The sequence below is a fragment of the Primulina tabacum genome, chromosome 18, assembly GCF_025594145.1.
Source record: "Primulina tabacum isolate GXHZ01 chromosome 18, ASM2559414v2, whole genome shotgun sequence".
NCBI classification, from domain to species: domain Eukaryota; kingdom Viridiplantae; phylum Streptophyta; class Magnoliopsida; order Lamiales; family Gesneriaceae; genus Primulina; species Primulina tabacum.
Window position 1 is genome coordinate 1,739,459 of NC_134567.1, and position 20,819 is coordinate 1,760,277.

General features: G+C 38.7%; 2 protein-coding genes across 2 annotated transcripts; one reads left to right on the forward strand and one right to left on the reverse strand.

Annotated features, from left to right (window-relative positions):
- The first annotated feature begins 448 nt into the window (after nucleotides 1-448).
- LOC142532610 (uncharacterized) lies at nucleotides 449-4,245 on the forward strand. Its single transcript, XM_075638927.1, has 2 exons — nucleotides 449-652; nucleotides 1,696-4,245. The coding sequence occupies exon 2, from the start codon at nucleotides 1,701-1,703 to the stop codon at nucleotides 4,143-4,145; it is 2,445 nt and encodes an 814-aa protein (XP_075495042.1). The 5' UTR covers nucleotides 449-652; nucleotides 1,696-1,700; the 3' UTR covers nucleotides 4,146-4,245.
- LOC142532611 (single-strand DNA endonuclease 1) lies at nucleotides 3,959-8,625 on the reverse strand. The gene is made up of 14 exons (XM_075638928.1): nucleotides 8,333-8,625; nucleotides 8,061-8,218; nucleotides 7,673-7,737; nucleotides 7,458-7,585; nucleotides 7,219-7,270; nucleotides 6,997-7,069; nucleotides 6,850-6,923; nucleotides 6,718-6,777; nucleotides 6,448-6,616; nucleotides 6,148-6,247; nucleotides 5,924-6,006; nucleotides 5,551-5,651; nucleotides 5,143-5,273; nucleotides 3,959-5,013 (listed from the first exon to the last, which is right to left on the reverse strand). The coding sequence occupies exons 1-14, from the start codon at nucleotides 8,398-8,400 to the stop codon at nucleotides 4,488-4,490; spliced, it is 1,788 nt and encodes a 595-aa protein (XP_075495043.1). The 5' UTR covers nucleotides 8,401-8,625; the 3' UTR covers nucleotides 3,959-4,487.
- Nucleotides 8,626-20,819: the final 12,194 nt, after the last annotated feature.

Consider the following 20,819-nt stretch of genomic DNA (forward strand, 5'->3'; position numbering starts at 1 on the left):
ATCGTTTATAATATTTTTTTTACTATCATATGGTATATTTAAAATAAAAATAGAATGTATTTCAAAATATAAGGGTGAGTTTTTTATATTTGTATCGAGTTTTTTATATTTAAGTCGATACTTAGTCGATTTTTTAAAATTTAGGTCGAATTTGAGTTAAATTTTTTATATCTTGGTCGAGTTTTAACATTTTGTGTCGAATTTTTTAATTTTAGTCGATTTTTTTTATATTTGGATAAAATTTTCGTATTTGGGTTGCGTTTTCATAATAGAGAGTTTCAAAGGTGGAGTTTTTTGGGTCGAGCTTTTTAGTTTGAGCTTTGGATAGAGTTTTATATATTAGTTGAGTTTGGGGTGAAATTTTTATTTTGATTAATATAAATTTTTTATTTTTATTTTTATAAACAAAATAATAAAATTATGATGACTCCTTTTTCCGACTAAATGAACTCCTTATTCCCTCGTTTCCCCAAAATTGCCTTGGTCGGGAGAACAAATTTTTTTGCCCCAAATTGTAAAGAGTTGAATTCCATTTTCCCATTAGGTGAGGTGGAGAAGTGCAAATTGCCCAGATCACGGATGTTCATCTAGGCTTCGCCATTGTGGCAGAATCGGGGCTCCAGATTTCTGGTTTAGGTTTTTCGTCGAGAAGGTTGGTCTCATAATTCAGTCTTCTTCTTCACTCACTCTGGGTGGCTATTTTCGCCATTTCTTTATGCTTTTTCGGTTTATGATTCAGGGTGTTCCAAATTTTGTTTTTATGTGAGAAAAACATATAAATTAGGGATTTTGTGTTGTAAATAATGGACATATGCTTCCAAAAGAGTGTGTTATGATACACATCCCATTTGGTTTGTTATTCTAGTTGTCTATCTGTTTCTTGTGATGTGAAATGGAAGTTCATTAAGATCATAGGACTGTATTTTTCATTGGTATAGCCAAGGTTATAAATGGCGGGAGGCGGTGCCTAGGCGGTTTGAATTTTTTTAAGTATTTTTTTTGTAGATAATCATAGATAATCATGCAATATAATCACATATAGTCATCATTTTTTATGTAAAATGTGCAATTAAATAATATTAAACACAAAATATAATATCTTCTAGATAATGTGCAATTAATAAAATGCGGCGGGCGGTATATTGTGTGTGGTGGTTGAGACTTGAGAGTTAAAAGTGAAAACCAAAAATAAAATAAAGAAAGTAATGTATGTTAAGGTTTTGATATTTAAAATTAATTAACTTTGATTAGGTTTTTAAAATTGTTGACTACAACTTAAAAATCTTGACTGTGTAGCCCGCCTGCTCTCCGCCTCTCCCGCCTGCTCGCCGCCTTGACTCGCCTGCTCGTCGCCTCGACCCGCCTCCCCAATGCCGTATAGCTTGGGCTGCCTAAAACACCCGCCTCATGCATAGGCGGTGCGGTCGAGGGCCGCCTACCGCCTAGGCGGTGCCTAGGCAGCCGCCTCGACCGCCATTTAGAACACTGGGTATAGCACGATCACACAGTGTAGAAACATCCTTGAGTTGGACTGGTATATTGTAGAGCTGTTTTGGGGTTAGTAGGAAAAGTAGTTGAGGAAGTTTTGGATTTGGAATCTGAGAAGCTCCTCTATTTCATATTTTCATCAATTTTTTTTGTGTCTTATTGAACCATTTTCCTCTTTGCATGTATCTGGATTACAACCAAATGCAGTAAGAATGGGAGAAGCTGATGCTGAACCTGATAATGTTATGACTGAGCTACAAACCAAGGAGTTGAGCCAGCAGCGTTTTGAGAGTGACAGTGAGGAAGACCCTGAAGAAGATCAAGAAAACGGGTTGTATGTGGAAATTTCTGAAGATCCTGAAAATGTAATGAATGAGGAACCTGAAGAAGCAGCTTCGGAGGTAGAAATATACGAGGAATCTGATGAAGATCCTGGAAATACCATGGTTGAGGTGTCTGAAGATGATCCAGAAGAGGAAATAAATGAGGAAGACGAAGTACACAAGGAGCCTGATGAAAATCCAGAGGAAGAAATATATGAAGAATCCGAAGAAGAATCGGAAGAAGAAATAGTTGAGGATCTTGGAGATGATCCAGAAGAAGAAATGGATGAAGAACCTGAAGAAGAATCAGAAGAGGAAATAGTTGAGGATCTAGAAGATGATCCAGAAGAGGAAATAGACGAGGAATCGGATGAAGAGCAAGCGGTGGAAAATTCTAATCTCTCTCTTTTAAGGGGTGGTAGTGCAGATGTTAAGGGTTTGGGGCATAAACTCAATGACAGTGCTGATGTAGAAAGCAGAAATAAAATGGTTGCTATAAAGACGAGTGGACCCATTTCAAGTACTGTCACTCCATCAGAGTTACACCAGAGTAATAATGCAACCAAACATGTTCAGCATTCCTCGAGATTGGGAAAAATGACACTAGAAGGCTGTAAATCACAGAAGATGATTCAGAATGAAGAAAACTTGAAGTCCGAATCAATTGGTACATTTGCTAAAAGCGAGTTTGATGGTAAAATAGGACTTGTTAGTGTCACTGTCAATGATGATTGTGCTTCTAAACAGCACGAGCCTGGTACAAGTTCTATAAAACACAGGCGGAGTCGGTGGGATCTCAGAGCTGAAGGGGAAACTCCTTTAATTGCTGAGACTGGTAAAAGAAGGAAAACCAGGTGGGATAATGATGATTCTCGAAATTTCTTGTTTCAGGTATCAAGCTCCTTGGAGCTTTCAACGAACCAAGAGGTCTTGAGGTTGAAGGAGAGCTTAATGGAAATAAACAAAATGCTGCAAAGTTCGGAGATTAATGGTAAGGAAACTGCAGAAGAAATATCCCCTCAGAAACCAGATAACATTAGCCATGGCATGAAGATAAATGCACGTGCACGGAGGAAACTCAAGAAAAATCAAAGAAAAATTTTATCTCAGTTAGCTACACTATTATCCTGTCAAAGTCCTTACCCTTTTACAAAGAAAATTTTTGTTCCTGTGGGGGAGTATCCAACCTATAAATTCATAGGTCTTATTCTTGGACCTAAGGGAAATACCCAAAAGAGAATGGAGAAGGAAACTGGAGCAAAGATTCGTCTAAGAGGAAAAGGTTTTGGGGACCATTCTGAGACTGAAGAATTACATGTCCTCGTGGAGGCTGACAACCAAAGGGCATTGAATGCTGCCAAGGCTATGGTTGAGAAGCTGCTTATTCCGGTGGCCGATGAAAATAATGAACACAAAAAAGCTCAGTTAACAGAGCTGGCAAAAATGAGGGGAACATATAAAGATCAAAACACATGCCAGTTGTGCAAGGAGCAAGGCCACAGAGAATATGCCTGCCCTCTGAAAGATTCCAGTTTTAACGCTGCTTGTTGCGACACATGCGGAGGTTTTGACCATCCCACATCAAAATGTATATCAAATGAAAAAGCAAACGAAAAATCGAACAAAGAGGTGGACAATTCAACTCTTTATGTGGGCTATCTATCCCAGGTAACTGATGAAAAAAGGTTAAAAGAGCTATTCTTGCCGTTTGGTAAAATCATCAAGGCAGCAGTAATCAAGGATCCAATGACAGGTCTCAGTAAAGGTTATGGATTTGTTGAATTCGACAAGTCCACTGATGCATCTGCAGCTGTCACATACATGAATGGGTACAAAATGGCAGGTAAAGTTTTGGCAGTTAGAATAGCTGGGCAGAAACCTGTTCCAGCTCCCCCACCTACGCCTGTTCCATCTGTTATTTATGGTCAGACTAGTGGCATCTACGGCCGTGAACCATCAATGTTTCCTGGGGCTCAAGTCTCCTTCTCAACCAGCGAAAGTTCATATTTTCCTTATTCTTCTGGTACGGTTGCTAGAACTGTGGGTTCGACCATCCCTCCATATGCCGCGACTAGCATCAGTTACCCAAGGATGAATAATAACGATGTCTCTAGTCATGAATTTTCTTGCCAGATCACCAATTCATCTTCCAATTCAGCAATATCCCATTTCCATGGTAATCCAGATACCGGTTCCCAATTCAAGTCATACATCACCAGTTCCCAGTTCAATCCCTACATCACTAATCCAGCCATGGATGAATTTCGAACATTCAGTCAGATTACAGAGACTAAAGATATAACCAATTATGGGCAAGGTTATCGACTTTCATGACGTGACACTGTACAAAATATATGCCCTGTACTACCTGGAGTTATCCCGGAGATGTTCAATTGATTTAAAAAACCAGTTGATGAGAAGATTACGAAAATCATTTTCATTTTCATTTGAGTGGTTTTGTTTCACTTCCCATGGTTAGAATTTGTTTATGTTACTCCCCCTTTTACTCTATTCGAGACATGAATAATTACAGAATATATAAAATCCATTTTTGTGATTTCCAGGACTGAAATCAATAAATGGCATACATGGAAATAAAAACAAGAATTGAAATGGCATAGACATCCTTCTCGATCAGAATCCATCTTGATGAAGCCCAAATTTAACATTTGTCAATCAAGAGTTTCGATCTCCTATTCTGGCTATGAACAATCTGAGCTCCCTGGCTCTTCTTGCGTGTTCAGGTGAAACATCATTATCCGACTCACTCAACTCAACATCAATGCACTTCACATCTTGGCATTCAGAAATGCCACGAGCACGTACTGAGGGTGAAGGGCTCATCAAATCAATTATTTCTGTTTCAGGGAAACTCAAACCAGTGGCATAGCAATCTGAACTGGAGCTAACCCCATTCTTCCCTCCTTCGCCTCCTCGACTGTTAACCTTCAACTTGGAACCATGGCATGCCCTTGGGTCGAGCATATCAACATGGGTGGAGGTACTGATCTCCTCTGGTACCAATCCTCCTATAATATCAGTATTGTTCGTGTCTCGGTCACTATCAAGCAGAAGTTCCCGTAGTTTATCATCAATTTCCTTCAGAACTGTCTTCCCTACTTTCTTTGGCCTCGACTTATGCTTCGGTTTCTTTTCTTGAGCTTTCCTTTCATGAAATTCCAGAATCTTTTCGGGACAAGCACTAACACGAAAGGAGAAATGAATAAGTAAGCATGGTAGTTAAAAATGGCAAATAAGAGCACTCGTTCCCTAAACTAAGGTATTGGTCCACTACTATGCGTAAACTTGTACATGCTATTGCCCGTCTCACCTCTCCACAAGATCGGCAGGTACCACAGATGCTTTGAGCCCATGCATGTCTTCCCAAGTAACCTCAAAGTAGTCTCTTCCTCGAGATATTCTCTTCTTAACAATGCTAGATACAGGACACTTGACTGGCATCTGCAATCACGAGCAAAATTCATTCCATTCATCTTTTATTTCTTGAAGACAATACAAGTTCAAATGAAGATTCCAAGGTTTAGAACAAATACAAATATAATTTCAAAAGTCAAGTGACACATACGTAGGTCTCTTCATTAAAACAATGAAAAGGTGATACTGAACATAAATTTTGAGGTCTCCAAAACAGGACTTACGTATAGTTGGAAACAATTTCATCCGAAACAAAAAATTTATGAACCTCTAGGTTGCTCAGAAGCTGCAAAAAGATTGTTACCTCGTCTATAGGCAGATAGACTCCAAGTTGTGATGAGGTGGAGCAAAGGTTAGAGAATCGCCTCAAGTCTCTTTCAGCGATCTTCGGAAGAATGTATTCATCTGAGCCGACAAATACACACTCTTTCAGAAATCAAATGTGGTAGAGCACCATTTTACAAATTTCATTAATAAAAAAAAATTTTGTTCTCACTTATTATTGCCATTTTACAGATTTCATAAATCAAAATTTTTTATCTCCATTCGATTTCAGTCTGTATTACAACATTTACCTACATGTTCAATACTGGTATATGTGACGGTTTCAAAGACCACATGCATGCACTTATAAATACGTACATTCACCATGTGGTTGTAGTTTGCTAAGTTAGAACCTGTTTTCTCTGGAGGCCAGTCAAAAAACTGAGCACATATCTGATGCAACTGGCTACGACCAAAGGTATACACAGAAAGAGCCCTGCAAAGATGAAATAATGGATTTCTTTTTTCATTTTATTCATTGTCACTGAATGAAAAGCATTACACCTGCAAACATGCTTCTTCAATGATCAGATCCCCACGCCTCATATTCACAACGTCAGATATGATTTGAACTAACCTGTGCACGGCAACTGATTCTGCAGAATGGCATTTTGGCTTCAAGTATGCATCAATCACTTTCAAAAACTGATTGTCGATAGGCAAATTACACCCATTCCCTAAATCATGTAGTGATTATTAATGGGAGCAATAGTAGTAGCAACGTATTGGAACTATAAAATGCATGAGAGGAGATTTTTGCAGTTGAACGTTGAGAATTTTTAGTGTGGCTCAGGGTCTTCGTAAATCCCACAAGATGTCAAGATCCTACAACTATAGAGGCCCAAGAGATGATAAATACCAGCCTTTATAAACTAACCAACAAAATTAGTCTTGAGAATGGCAAAGTGCTCTTCATGTTTGCTTGTTAAAGTTTGTTCTTTTCTTTTGGAGCTCTTTTGTTTCTTTACAATTGACAATCCCTCTAATGCAAGACGTCGAAGAACAGTGGAGTCACCGATAGATTTGACAAACTGACAAGCTGACTCCTACATCAAAAAAAAAAAGAAAAGGAATATCATGTAAAGGAGTCTGTCTAATGGCAGATTTTGGTAGTAAAATGTGGTGAACAGATATATCTTAACCTAACCGGTCCAAAACCACGAACTCCTTGTGTATAATCACTGCCAAGAAGAACAGCTAGAGAAATCTGAAGGTCACAACATTTTAAAAAAGATTTAGTCCCATGTCTTTAATTACATCACAAGAGAAGTGAAATTACCAAGGAATTCCTTCCAAATCCGAGGAATCTCTCAATATCATCCATTTCATAGCAAACAACATAACCACCTTCACCTGAATGAATGAAAGGAATTAGCGTGAGTATATCATAGCAGATGTACTGAAACAAAGGGAACTTATCACTCACCAAGACAAATATCTCTGTAGACCGTTCTCGCCCCAAACAAAAATGCATCAGAATCTGTCGTGAAACATCCATCCTGATGAACCATATAATTGAAGAAATAAAAATTGTATAATCATAATAATTTGGTACATGATTGAAACACCGTTAGATAGTCACCAATGGGCACATTTGAAAAAATCTTAAATTCGAAGTGTCGAATGTACAGATTTTTGAGAAACTAACGCATAACGATTCTGAGTTTAGCAATGCACATTGAGCTTCAGCCTCCTCAAGTCTGCATATGTTTTGGGAGAAACAGATTGCAGTAAGTGCGCGTCGAGAACTTTCACAATGGAAATATGAGTAATAAAATCTCTTGTGAAAATCAAATCTTCTTGCCCTCATCATGTAACCAATATAAACAGGTTCACTTATACACGCGAAACAGTAAATTAAAAAATTCACATAACCTAATAACTTACCCATTCAGGCATGGAATACCAAGCGCCAAAGCTAGAACTTCGGCTTCCTTTATCATCCGTGAAAACTCAGATCCCATGTTTCTTTTAATAGACGATACTTTACAATGATTTGCAGCATCTACAATGGCCTGCATAACTTATGACAGCAATTTAGTATGCATGGATGTTGCTGATATAAAAAAGAAGTCTTGAGAAAAGGCACATGGTAATCTTACTTCGTTCTCTGCATTATTTAAGCGGCGCCTGTATGTAGATAATTTGACAGCAGGAATTGCTCCATCTAGATAAATGCAAATGCAGGCATGAGTCACAATTTTTTTTAAATATCATGATTAAGATATATTCCATCATGACAGTTTGTAATAGCATGAAAATTTAAGTTTCCAGGTTGCTTCAGGCTTTGTCTCCAAATTTTTTAATTCGTAGTCATTACAAGCATGAACTAACAGAGAGCCTTATAATCAGTGATTTATATTAATCTTAGACAGTGGTTCCCTGACACGCTCGCGTGAAAAGCAAGAAAGGTGGCCTCGAATACTCCTCGAAGAAGTCTTAAACAAAGATTCAAGAAAACGAGCACAAGGGCAGGGCACCACAAAGTACCTGTAACAAAGATAAGACTACAATTCAAGGCAATGAGAGCTCTTAGGCGGTGGAACAAACCCCTCAAATAAACCTTCTCTTTCGTCGCACAGTGAGATCTATTCACACTTTGAAGTTGAACCATCCAACAAGACAAATCCACGCATACCCTCTTGTTCCTAATTGACAAGTATTCAACGAAAACAGCAAGAAAGTTCAAATCTTTTACACAGATTTACACATAAACCATCCATTCCTCGGTTCTTGCAAAGGGAAAATGATGATTAACTTACTGGAGATGGTGAAGAGGAAGGGTTTTCTTGCAAGATTCCAATATGTCCCAGAGATTCTTCACTCCCATGATTCTAGCACCTTCTTATAGAAGGATTACACAAACATAGTTGTCGTATATTCAATGTGACTGAAGTTTTTCCAAGAATCTGTGAAATTCTTCAGGGATGAAGTAGCCGTTGATCGGTGTCGATTTGATTTTATGAATAAAGGAAAAAATATATCGAATCTTCGCTGCAAATTTTCGATAGTTCCCCGTGTTCAAAGTTCAAACCTCGGGGTAAAATGTAATTTTTTTAAAACGAGGTGCTAAAATCGAATTATATACTTTACAGTCCTCAAACTCCCATAAAAATCAAATCCATATTTAATCTTGTTGTGAAAAAGTAAAAGTTTATGGTAAAAAGTAAAAATCTCAAACTCTCAAAATTTACCAAACTACACACTTTATAATATTTTTCTCTCTACTCAATTGTGATTTTCTTCACAAATGAGAGATCTATTTATAGAAAATCTTTACAGATAATCCAAAAATAAAATACATCATTAATTACATCATCACACACAAATTTCTAATTTTACAACTCTTATTTTCAACATTCAAATATTCAACTATTACATTTTCAATATTCAAATATTATTTTCAACACTCCCCCTTGTGATGATGATCATGATACGATGATGTCTTCTTCATTACGTGTTTTTGTACTGCCTCGTTAAAAACCTTACTAGGAAAAACTCATTGGGATAAAAACCATAGTAAGGGAAAAAGAGTGCAGTCACGTAAACTCCCCTCATGTTGACATGAACAATTCTTCACAAATTTCGTAGATTGCGCATCCCAATATTATATATGTGATTTCTGAATATTGTCGTAGGAAGTGCCTTTGTGAAGAGATCTGATGAGTTTTCACTTGATTGAATGTGACGAACATAAATACATTTATTCTTCTCAAGCTTCTTGGTGAATGCAAAGAAATTAGGAGGAATATGTTTAGTTCTGTCGCTTTTTATGTATCATGTAAGGTCCAAAATTAAGACGACGTAATCCAACTGCATGCGAATCTAGGAAATTATGAAAAATTGAGTAATTAATTGATTTTAGTTGCTAATTAATTATGTGACGTACTTGTTTATATGCTAAATGAGATTTATTTGTCATCACGCATAAAAAATGTATTTTAGGAATATTCAAGTGACGATCGAGGAACGGGGACCGGGGGCTGAAGAAAACGTAAAATATTTTTATTAAATAATTATTTTTAATTATTTAAAAGATGGTCGATGCTTTTTAGTATTTTTGTGAAATTAAGGGTTTTGAGGTGATTTTATACGCCGGGGCGTAAATTTTATCGGTGTTGGTTTTTCAACTAAAATACGAGCTTTTTGGCAACCCGGCTAATAAATTCACATATTTAATTAAAGAAAAACTTTGGTATTATTTTATTTAAATCCTAATTTAACTAATGGGCTTAATTTTTTGGCTTAATAGGCCTAAAGTCTACTTAGGGATTTAATTAGTATTTAAAGTGTAAAAAGTTGCAAAACCTAGTCTACCATCAAATAAATCGGCCACCACATAGTTTTTATTCTGAAAATTCCCCACCCCTCCCATACACACACGGCACTCACCACACCAAGCTAGAAGAGGTTTTCGAAGGCATCAAGCCAAGAGCAAGCCATCGTCGCGTCCCGTTCTTCGTCGTCAACGGTTTTTCGTGCGTATAAAATGCAAAGGCACACCCTAATCTCCCTTTACTCATCCATCATATCATATTAATGCTTAAATTATTGGATGCATGAATAACATGAAAGAAAAACAAGTGCCACTTTTCTAAATTTTCGTTTTGGATCATAGCATGATATGTTAAGCAAGGTTTTTGATTCTTAAAACATGATTGTATGTTGTTTAAGGACTGCCATGATCTAGGCCATGATATACAAGGGTTTACACGTGAGTTAGGGTCCTGTAAGCGCACCATACACGCTGGAATTTGAAGAGCACCAAATAAAACGTAAGTTGCTGTCATGGGAAGAACATGGGTTCGGTTAGGGGTCCTCACGGCCGGGCTTGGTGCGGCTCTTGTCCAGGGGCTAGCCAGGGGCGTGGGGGAGACCAGGGAAGAGTCCTAGCCATGCTAGGACTCGAGAGGAGAGGCGGCGAAGAGTCCATCGTAGGAAGGACTCTACCCGAGAGAGTGGCACAAAGCTGCTGCATGTTTCGCACAGCTTCAGGGGTCCAGGGGCTCGATGCATGGGGCACGGGCTGGGCAAGGGTGGTTCACTAGGGTCCTAAGGAGGTGCACAACACACGGGTTCGGGGCTAGGGTCGTTGGCTAGGGTCCCTAACACAACAAACAAGAGTCCACACAATTTAAAACTCTCGGCCAGATTAGGTGTCACCTGGGGCTGCTTCGTTTTCAATTTTGGGCGGATATTTTGACAAAATTAGAGTCCAGTAGGGTACTTTGGCATGTTGGGCAAGTTTTGGTTCGACATGGCTCGGGAGTAACTCATGAAAATCAAAAGATGGCTTGGGGTCGAAGTTTAGGTGTCAAATAGGATATTTAAAAGAAGAAGAAATTGGAAAACGGCTCACCGGGGTTGAGTCGTGGTCCACAAAGGCTAAAATAATATAAAAGGACTAAATTTAGAGTTTAGGAATTTTATATTAAAGTTTGGGATTTTTCGGGATTAAAACACCGTCAAAATAATTAAGAAAAGATAATTGAAAAAGTCTAAGTTTTAAGCCAAATAAAATTATGGAAAAATTCACGTAAGTTTAAATAATTATTTGGGACATGTTAGAGTCATGAAATCAAGAAAAAAAGTCGAAAAGGTAAAATGTCGAGTCCAGGGGTAAAACGATCTTTTTACACCGGGAAATTAGTAAAGGTCATGGCAGTGCCCTAAATGCTATTTTTATGAAAATATGATTATTTTAAATGTTTATAAATTGTTCATGATTAAATGATGATTGTTAAATGTCTAAGGGATTTTTATGATTTAAGAAGACACTTAAAATATATGTTGCATGCTTGGTTTCAAAAATGAAAAACGTAATGATATTCATGATTTTTTTTCTAAAGTGATGTGAATGAAAAATGTTGAAGGATGTGAAATAATTGTGACTAATTCGTTAATGTTGGCGACGTCGTGAGGGTTATGGTCCCAGTGGGAGCCCGACGATCGTGTTTCCATCATTGCGAATATGTGGTAACGGATATGTGGTAACAGTTTTGTGGTAACGGAAGAATGAGAATATCGTGAGGGGAAAAGGCCCCAGAGGGAGCCCATTTATGGGAAAAGGCCCAGAGGGAGCCCCGACGATCGTATTTCTATTCGAATCATGATAGGCCAGGGCCTAGTTGACCGGTGAGAGTGTTGCTGGTGTCCCCCGCCGCCCAGTACTGTGGTTTTATGTAGATGGATCCATCGACCCTCATGAGCATGATCAGGAAAGTCACAATTAACGATCTGAATTCAACAAAAGGAAAAGGAAAAGGGAAAGGAAAAAAAAATTTCTAGTACTTTTAAAGCAATAAAAAGAGCAGGACGTTTTAGTTGGTATCAGAGCAAAGGTCCTGTAAAGGGTTGTGCCACCATCAGCGCCGGGAAGATCAGTCGTCAAGCCTCAAGTTGTAAGATTTACTTGCTTTATGTGATTCTATATGATTTAACCTGCATGACGTTATGGATATTATGTTTATGATACATGTTTAATAGTTTTTTTTTTAGTATTGCCTTGCATGCTTAAAATGCTAATTAAGTCAGGATGTGTTACATGATTAGATAACTTAGATTTAAATGCATGTTGGTTACGTTAGAATTTGGAAAACATTCAGATAAAATGCCTCCTAGATGCGTACCCGTTATCGAGAATCAGGCAGAGAACAGTGTTAATCGCCGAGGGAATAGTCAAAGAAATGCACCACCACCACCACCTCCTCCAATTGGGGATCCTGCTACTCGTGCATTAGAGGGCATGGCTCGCCTCTTCGAGCAGCAGTTACAGCAGCAGCAATTACAGCTGCAGTTACAGCAGATGCAGCAGCAGCCACCTAGGCCACCGCAGGGTATTTATGAGCAGTTCCGGAGGCTAGGGCCGAAGGAATTTTCTGGCACCACCGATCCATTTGCCGCTGAGAGTTGGATCCGATCACTCGAGGTACATTTTCGCTATTTGAACATGGGAGACGCCGACCGTGTGAGATGCACTACTTATCTGCTTAGGGACGACACTTCTTTATGGTGGGAAGGAGCCGAGCATGGTGTTGACCTTGCTACACTCACTTGGGCACAGTTCAAGACGAAATTCTATGAGAAATACTTTACTGCTGATGTCAGAAGCCGGATAAAGAGGGAATTTATGACCCTCCGTCAGGGAGACATATCTGTTGCTGATTTTGTGAAGAAGTTTGATAGGGGTTGCCACTTTGTACCCCTTATTGCTGGAGACGCGGAAGAAAAACTTAGGCATTTCAAGGATGGCCTAAGACCTACCATTCGGGATAAAGTTATGATGATGCGTCCGGAGAATTATGCTATGGCAGTTACTTATGCATATCAGGCTGAGCAGTCCTTAAATGACATTGACTTTGAGATTCAGCGCAAGAGGCAGCACTATCAGAATAACAATCAACCCAACAAGAAGCCAAATATGGGTCCTCCTAGACCTCAAGGGCCTCAAAAGCCCCAAGGTCAAGTCAAGAAGCCAGTGCCACCAAAGCCACAGAATCCGGGAGCACCAAAGCCTGCTGAGAGGCAACCATGCAAGGAGTGCAACCGTCTACATCTTGGCAAATGCGAGTTGGGATCATATAAATGTTTCTACTGCAAGGAGGCCAGTCACAAAGCTATTGATTGCCCAAATATGAAAGCAGCTACTACGGCCCGAGCTTATGTTATGAATGTCGAGGAAGCTGAGGAAGAGGCAGACACTACACTCATCACGGGTAACCTAGTCATTTAACATTTTTATATTGCTTATTTCTGCATGAAATGTTAAATTGGTTATTAGAATTGAATTGTGATTAAGTTTCAATCTAGAATAAATTAGGTTGCATGTTCTACTTAGTTGGACTTAAGCGATGATTTTAGAAATCATAGAAAAAAATGATTCGAATTTTTGTGCCTTATTTTATGTGAAGGATGTTATGATTCAGAATAAAAAGTCTAAGGGCCAAAAATTAAAGAAAACCATAAAAGGGGGTTTCGAAATTATTGGGGGGCCAATATGCAATTTTCGAAAATTTAAGGGACTTAAGTGCAATAATTCGAAAATTATGGGTCAATAATGCAAACTTAAAAGATTGAGGGACTAAAGCGAAACTTCTCCAAGAAATGTTTAAGTTCAACACGAAATCTTCATTCAACTTTGGGAATTACTGATAGTAAATCCTTAAGTGTCAACACCAAAAGAATTAAAAGACATTTTCACCGCAGGGAGGATCATCATTCTAGGCGTAGCTACCTATGCTTTGCTAGATTCAGGAGCTACACACTCTTTCATATCAGAAACCTTCATCAAAAGACTGAATATTACTCCTCAAGATATGGGTTTGGGTTTCAAAGTTTCGATTCCTTCCGGTGATCAGATGCTCACATCTAAGATTGTTAAGAATCAGGAGCATAGTCGCCATTTGAGGACAGCACTGCAGGTATTAAGAGACAGAAAGCTATATGCAAAGTTCAGCAAGTGCGAGTTTTGGCTTGACATAGTGGCGTTCTTAGGCCACATCATTTCTAGTGATGGCGTGGAAGTTGATCCGAGTAAAGTTGAGGCAGTAAAAGAGTGGCCAGTACCGAAGAGTGTCACCGGGATTCGCAGTTTCTTGGGATTAGCCGGCTATTATCGCAAATTCATCAAGGAGTTCTCATCTATTGCAGTGCCTTTGACATCTTTGACGAAGAAAAATGCTAAGTTTATTTGGGGATCCGAGTGTCAAGACAGTTTTGACAAGTTGAAGCAAGCCTTGATATCACCACCAGTGTTATCCATGCCCTCAGGGCAAGGGGAGTATGTTCTTTATACCGACGTTTCTAAGCTAGGTCTAGGTGCAGTTCTGATGCAAAACGACCGAGTTATCGCCTATGCGTCAAGACAGTTGAAAATTCATGAAAAGAACTACCCTACTCATGATCTTGAGCTTGCAGCAGTAGTCTTTGCACTAAAAATTTGGAGACACTACCTTTATGGGGAGAAGTGCCAAATATTCACCGATCATAAAAGCTTGAAATACTTCTTCACCCAAAAGGAGTTGAATATGAGACAGCGCAGATGGCTTGAATTGGTAAAGGACTATGATTGTGACATTAGCTACCATCCGGGGAAAGCTAATGTAGTGGCAGACGCATTGAGTATAAAAGCAGCAGTTATCACTCATTTATCACTCCAAAGACCGTTGCAGTCCGAGATACAGCGGTTTAAACTCACAGTGTATGCTAGGGGCAAGGCCCCTAATCTTGCCACATTATCAGTACAGTCGACTTTGAGAGATAGAATTCGTGATGGGCAGTCTACTGATGAGCAGATGCAAAAGTGGAGAGCAAGAGATGAAGCCAAGGGCCGGAATTTATATTCAGTGGTGGATGGTTTAGTCCGTTATCGAGACCGTCTATGGGTTCCTAGTGACAATTCTTTGAGAGATCTTATTATGAAGGAAGCCCACGACACACCATATTCCATTCATCCGGGCAGTACAAAGATGTATAGAGATTTGCAGTTGTTATATTGGTGGTCAGGCATGAAGAGAGACATCTTGAGATATGTATCCGAATGTTTGACTTGTCAGCAAGTCAAAGCAGAGCATCAGAGACCAGCGGGAAAATTGAAGCCACTCCCTATTCCCGAGTGGAAATGGGAAAATATCACCATGGACTTTGTTGTGGGATTGCCTAAGACTGTTAAGGGATTGAATGTCATTTGGGTGATAGTTGATCGTCTTACGAAATCAGCGCATTTTCTACCTATTAAGACGACATTCACCATGGCTCAGTATGCAGAGTTATATATTCGGGAGATAGTTCGTCTGCATGGGATACCAGTATCTATTGTTTCTGATAGAGACCCGCGATTCACTTCATCTTTTTGGAAGAGTCTGCATGCAGCGATGGGGACCAAGTTATTGTTCAGTACAGCGTTCCACCCTCAAACCGATGGTCAATCAGAAAGAGTTATACAGACTTTGGAAGATCTACTGCGAGCATGTGTTATTGATTTCTAAGGCAGTTGGGAACAAAAATTACCTCTAGTGGAGTTCACTTACAATAACAGCTATCAATCATCAATAGGAATGGCTCCTTTTGAGGCACTCTATGGAAGAAAATGTAGATCTCCTATTAATTGGGACGAGGTTGGGGAAAGAAGAGACATTGGTCCAGATGTGATTGAAGAAACAGCTGAGCTTGTAGTCAAGATTCGTGATAGAATGAAGACTGCACAAAGCCGACAAAAGAGTTATGCGGACAAAAGACGAAGGGACTTGGAGTTTGCAGTAGGCGACCACGTGTTTGTTAAGATAGCACCCATGGAGGGTGTTATGCGTTTTGGCAAAAAGGGAAAGCTTAGTCCTAGATTTATTGGCCCATTCGAGATTTTGGAGAGGATTGGGACACTAGCTTATAGAGTGGCATTGCCACCCGCACTTTCTGGAGTTCACAATGTGTTCCACATTTCGATGCTGCGGAAGTACATGTCTAACCCATCACATGTGCTTAATTATGAACCTCTTCAACTAACTCCAAATATGTCGTATGAAGAAAGACCTGTCCAGATTCTGGCTAGACAAGAAAGACGACTGCGTAACAAAGTCATTCCAATGGTCAAGGTCAAGTGGCTGAATCACTCGGAAGAGGAAGCTACTTGGGAAACCGAGAGGGACTTGAAGAGTCGCTATCCGGATCTATTCGGTAAGATCTAATTTCGAGGACGAAATTTTATTTAAGGGGGGGAGGAATTGTGTCCAAAATTAAGACGACGTAATCCAACTGCATGCGAATCTAGGAAATTATGAAAAATTGAGTAATTAATTGATTTTAGTTGCTAATTAATTATGTGACGTACTTGTTTATATGCTAAATGAGATTTATTTGTCATCATGCATAAAAAATGTATTTTAGGAATATTCAAGTGACGATCGAGGAACGGGGACCGGGGGCTAAAGAAAACGTAAAATATTTTTATTAAATAATTATTTTTAATTATTTAAAAGATGGTCGATGCTTTTTAGTATTTTTGTGAAATTAAGGGTTTTGAGGTGATTTTATACGCTGGGGCGTAAATTTTATCGGTGTTGGTTTTTCAACTAAAATACGAGCTTTTTGGCAACCCGGCTAATAAATTCACATATTTAATTAAAGAAAAACTTTGGTATTATTTTATTTAAATCCTAATTTAACTAATGGGCTTAATTTTTTGGCTTAATAGGCCTAAAGCCTACTTAGGGATTTAATTAGTATTTAAAGTGTAAAAAGTTGCAAAACCTAGTCTACCATCAAATAAATCGGCCACCACATAGTTTTTATTCTGAAAATTCCCCACCCTTCCCATACACACACGGCACTCACCACACCAAGCTAGAAGAGGTTTTCAAAGGCATCAAGCCAAGAGCAAGCCATCGTCGCGTCCCGTTCTTCGTCGTCAACGGTTTTTCGTGCGTATAAAATGCAAAGGCACACCCTAATCTCCCTTTACTCATCCATCATATCATATTAATGCTTAAACTATTGGATGCATGAATAACATGAAAGAAAAACAAGTGCCACTTTTCTAAATTTTCGTTTTGGATCATAGCATGATATGTTAAGCAAGGTTTTTGATTCTTAAAACATGATTGTATGTTGTTTAAGGACTGCCATGATCTAGGCCATGATATACAAGGGTTTACACGTGAGTTAGGGTCCTGTAAGCGTACCATACACGCTGGAATTTGAAGAGCACCAAATAAAACGTAAGTTGCTGTCATGGGAAGAACATGGGTTCGGTTAGGGGTCCTCACGGCCGGGCTTGGCTGCGGCTCTTGTCCAGGGGCTAGCCAGGGGCGTGGGGGAGACCAGGGAAGAGTCCTAGCCATGCTAGGACTCGAGAGGAGAGGCGGCGAAGAGTCCATAGTAGGAAGGACTCTACCCGAGAGAGTGGCACAAAGCTGCTGCATGTTTCGCACAACTTCAGGGGTCCAGGGGCTCGAAGCATGGGGCACGGGCTGGGCAAGGGTGGTTCACTAGGGTCCAAAGGAGGTGCACAACACACGGGTTCGGGGCTAGGGTCGTTGGCTAGGGTCCCTAACACAACAAACAAGAGTCCACACAATTTAAAACTCTCGGCCAGATTAGGTGTCACCTGGGGCTGCTTCGTTTTCAATTTTGGGCGGATATTTTGACAAAATTAGAGTCCAGTAGGGTACTTTGTCATGTTGGGCAAGTTTTGGTTTGACATGGCTCGAGAGTAACTCGTGAAAATCAAAAGATGGCTCGGGGTCGAAGTTTAGGTGTCAAATAGGGTATTTAAAAGAAGAAGAAATTGGAAAACGGCTCACGGGGGTTGAGTCGTGGTCCACAAGGGCTAAAATAATATAAAAGGACTAAATTTAGAATTTAGGAATTTTATATTAAAGTTTGGGATTTTTCGGGATTAAAACACCGTCAAAATAATTAAGAAAAGATAATTGAAAAAGTTTAAGTTTTAAGCCAAATAAAATTATGGAAAAATTCACGTAAGCTTAAATAATTATTTGGGACATGTTAGAGTCATGAAATCAAGAAAAAAAGTCGAAAAGGTAAAATGTCGAGTCCAGGGGTAAAACGGTCTTTTTACACCGGGAAATTAGTAAAGGTCATGGCAGTGCCCTAAATGCTATTTTTACGAAAATATGATTATTTTTAAATGTTTATGAATTGTTCATGATTAAATGATGATTGTTAAATGTCTAAGGGATTTTTATGATTTAAGAAGACATTTAAAATACATGTTGCATGCTTGGTTTCAAAAATGAAAAACGTAATGATATTCATGATTTTTTTTCTAAAGTGATGTGAATGAAAAATGTTGAAGGATGTGAAATAATTGTGACTAATTCGTTAATGTTGGCGACGTCGTGAGGGTTATGGTCCCAGTGGGAGCCCGACGATCGTGTTTCCATCATTGCGAATATGTGGTAACGGATATGTGGTAACAGTTTTGTGGTAACGGAAGAATGGGAATATCGTGAGGGGAATAGGCCCCAGAGGTAGCCCATTTATGGGAAAAGGCCCCAGAGGGAGCCCCGACGATCGTATTTCTATTCGAATCATGATAGGCCAGGGCCTAGTTGACCGGTGAGAGTGTTGCTGGTGTCCCCCGCCGCCCAGTACTGTGGTTTTATGTAGATGGATCCATCGACCCTCATGAGCATGATCAGGAAAGTCACAATTAACGATCTGAATTCAACAAAAGGAAAAGGAAAAGGGAAAGGAAAAAAAAAATTCTAGTACTTTTAAAGCAATAAAAAGAGCAGGACGTTTTATATCCTTCTTTCATTTGAGCAACACATGCAGCATTATCTTCATATAGTATCACAGGCTTCTCGTCGAATGATAATCCGCATGATATTTGGATATGTTGGGTCATTGATTTTAACCACACACATTCACGACTTGCTTCATGTAGTGCAATAATCTCGGCATGATTTGATGAAGTTGTTACGAGCGTTTGTTTTTGTGAACGCCAAGAAATTGCAGTGCCTCCACGAGTAAATACATATCCAGTTTGGGAACGTGCCTTGTGTGGATCAGATAAGTATCCAGCATCGGCATAACCAATTATACTTGGATTAACATCTTTTGAATACAAAAGTCTCAAGTCTGTCGTTCCTCGTAGATAACAGGAATATATGTTTAATTCGTTCCAGTGTCTCTTTGTTGGATATGTGCTAAATCTTGCCAACAAATTTACGGCAAAAGATATATCAGGCCTTGTACAATTTGTAAGATACATAAGGGCACCGATAGCACTTAGATATGGTACTTCTGGACCAAGAATATCTTCACATGGACGGAATGGATTCTTTTTAATGTTTAATGATCTAACAACTATTGGAGTACTTAAAGGATTTGATTTATCCATATTAAAATGTTTAAGGATCTTTTCTGTATAATTTGTCTGGTGAACAAATATTCCACATTCTTTTTGTTCAATTTGTAAACCCAGATAATACTTGGTTTTTCCAAGATCTTTCATTTCAAATTCTTCCTTCAAGTATGACACAACTTCTTGAATTTCCTTATTCGTTCCAATGATGTTTAAATCATCAACATATACAGCAATAATTACGCATCCGGATGTTGTTTTCTTAATGAAAACACAAGGGCATATTGAATTATTTACATATCCCTTTTTCATCAAGTGATCACTTAGTCGATTATACCACATTCGACCGGATTGCTTTAACCCATATAATGATCTTTGTAATTTCACAGAATAACATTCTCTGGGTTTTGAACTTTGTGCTTCAGGCATCTTAAATACTTCAGGGATTTTCATATATATATTACTATCAAGTGATCCATATAAGTAAGCTGTAACAACATCCATAAGATGCATTTCTAAATTTTCAGATACCGCCAAGCTAATCAAATAGCGAAACGTAATTGCATCCATTACGGGAGAATACGTTTCTTCATAATCAATTCCAGGCCTTTGAGAAAAACCTTGTGCAACAAGTCGAGCTTTATATCTTACTATTTCATTTTTCTCATTTCGCTTTCGAATAAAAACCCATTTGTATCCAACAGGTTTTACACCTTCAGGTGTAAGGACTATAGGTCCAAAAACATTATGTTTATTTAGCGAATCCAATTCAACCCGGATGGCTTCTTTCCACTATATCCAATCCTGCCGATTTTTACATTCACCAAAAGATTTTGGTTCATGATCTTCATTATCATTTATGATGTCGATTGCCATATTATATGAAAATATATCTTCAATTTCTTCTATATCTTTTCGGTTCCATATTTTTCCAGTATTAATATAATTGATAGAGATTTCATGATTTTCGTCAGTTTGTGGTTCTGACAGAACATTTTCATCATCATGTGTTTCTTCAGGAACACCATTCTCTATTTTGTGATCATCATGTGTTTCTTCAGGAACATCATTCTTTATTTTGTGATCATCGTGTTTCTCTATATATTTTCTTTTTCGAGGATTTTTATCCTTGGAACCGACTGGCCTTCCACGCTTCAGGCATTTAATGACATCATGAGTATCTTCAATTTGTTTCTTCGGAATTTCAATTCGAGCAGGGGTATTTGCAGCATGTATATATGATTTAGTTACCCCTTTTGTGTATGCAAATGCATCTGGTATTTGATTTGTTATTCTTTGCAAGTGCACAATTTGCTGTACATCTTTTTCACATTGTTTTGTTCTTGGATCCAGATGTAATAATGATGATACATACCATGTGATTTCCTTTTCGGTATATTTCTGTTCTCCCCCTAACATTGGGA

Excerpts from the sequence above, each read along its gene's own strand:
- LOC142532610 (XM_075638927.1), top strand. The coding sequence starts at position 1,701 with ATGGGAGAAGCTGATGCTGAACCTGATAATGTTATGACTGAGCTACAA.
- LOC142532611 (XM_075638928.1), bottom strand. The coding sequence starts at position 8,400 with ATGGGAGTGAAGAATCTCTGGGACATATTGGAATCTTGCAAGAAAACC. Across the intron at positions 6,248-6,447 it reads TCTCAAGACTAATTTTGTTG|GGAATGGGTGTAATTTGCCT; the intron begins GTTAGTTTATAA and ends TACATGATTTAG. Across the intron at positions 5,274-5,550 it reads TCTATCTGCCTATAGACGAG|ATGCCAGTCAAGTGTCCTGT; the intron begins GTAACAATCTTT and ends TCGTGATTGCAG.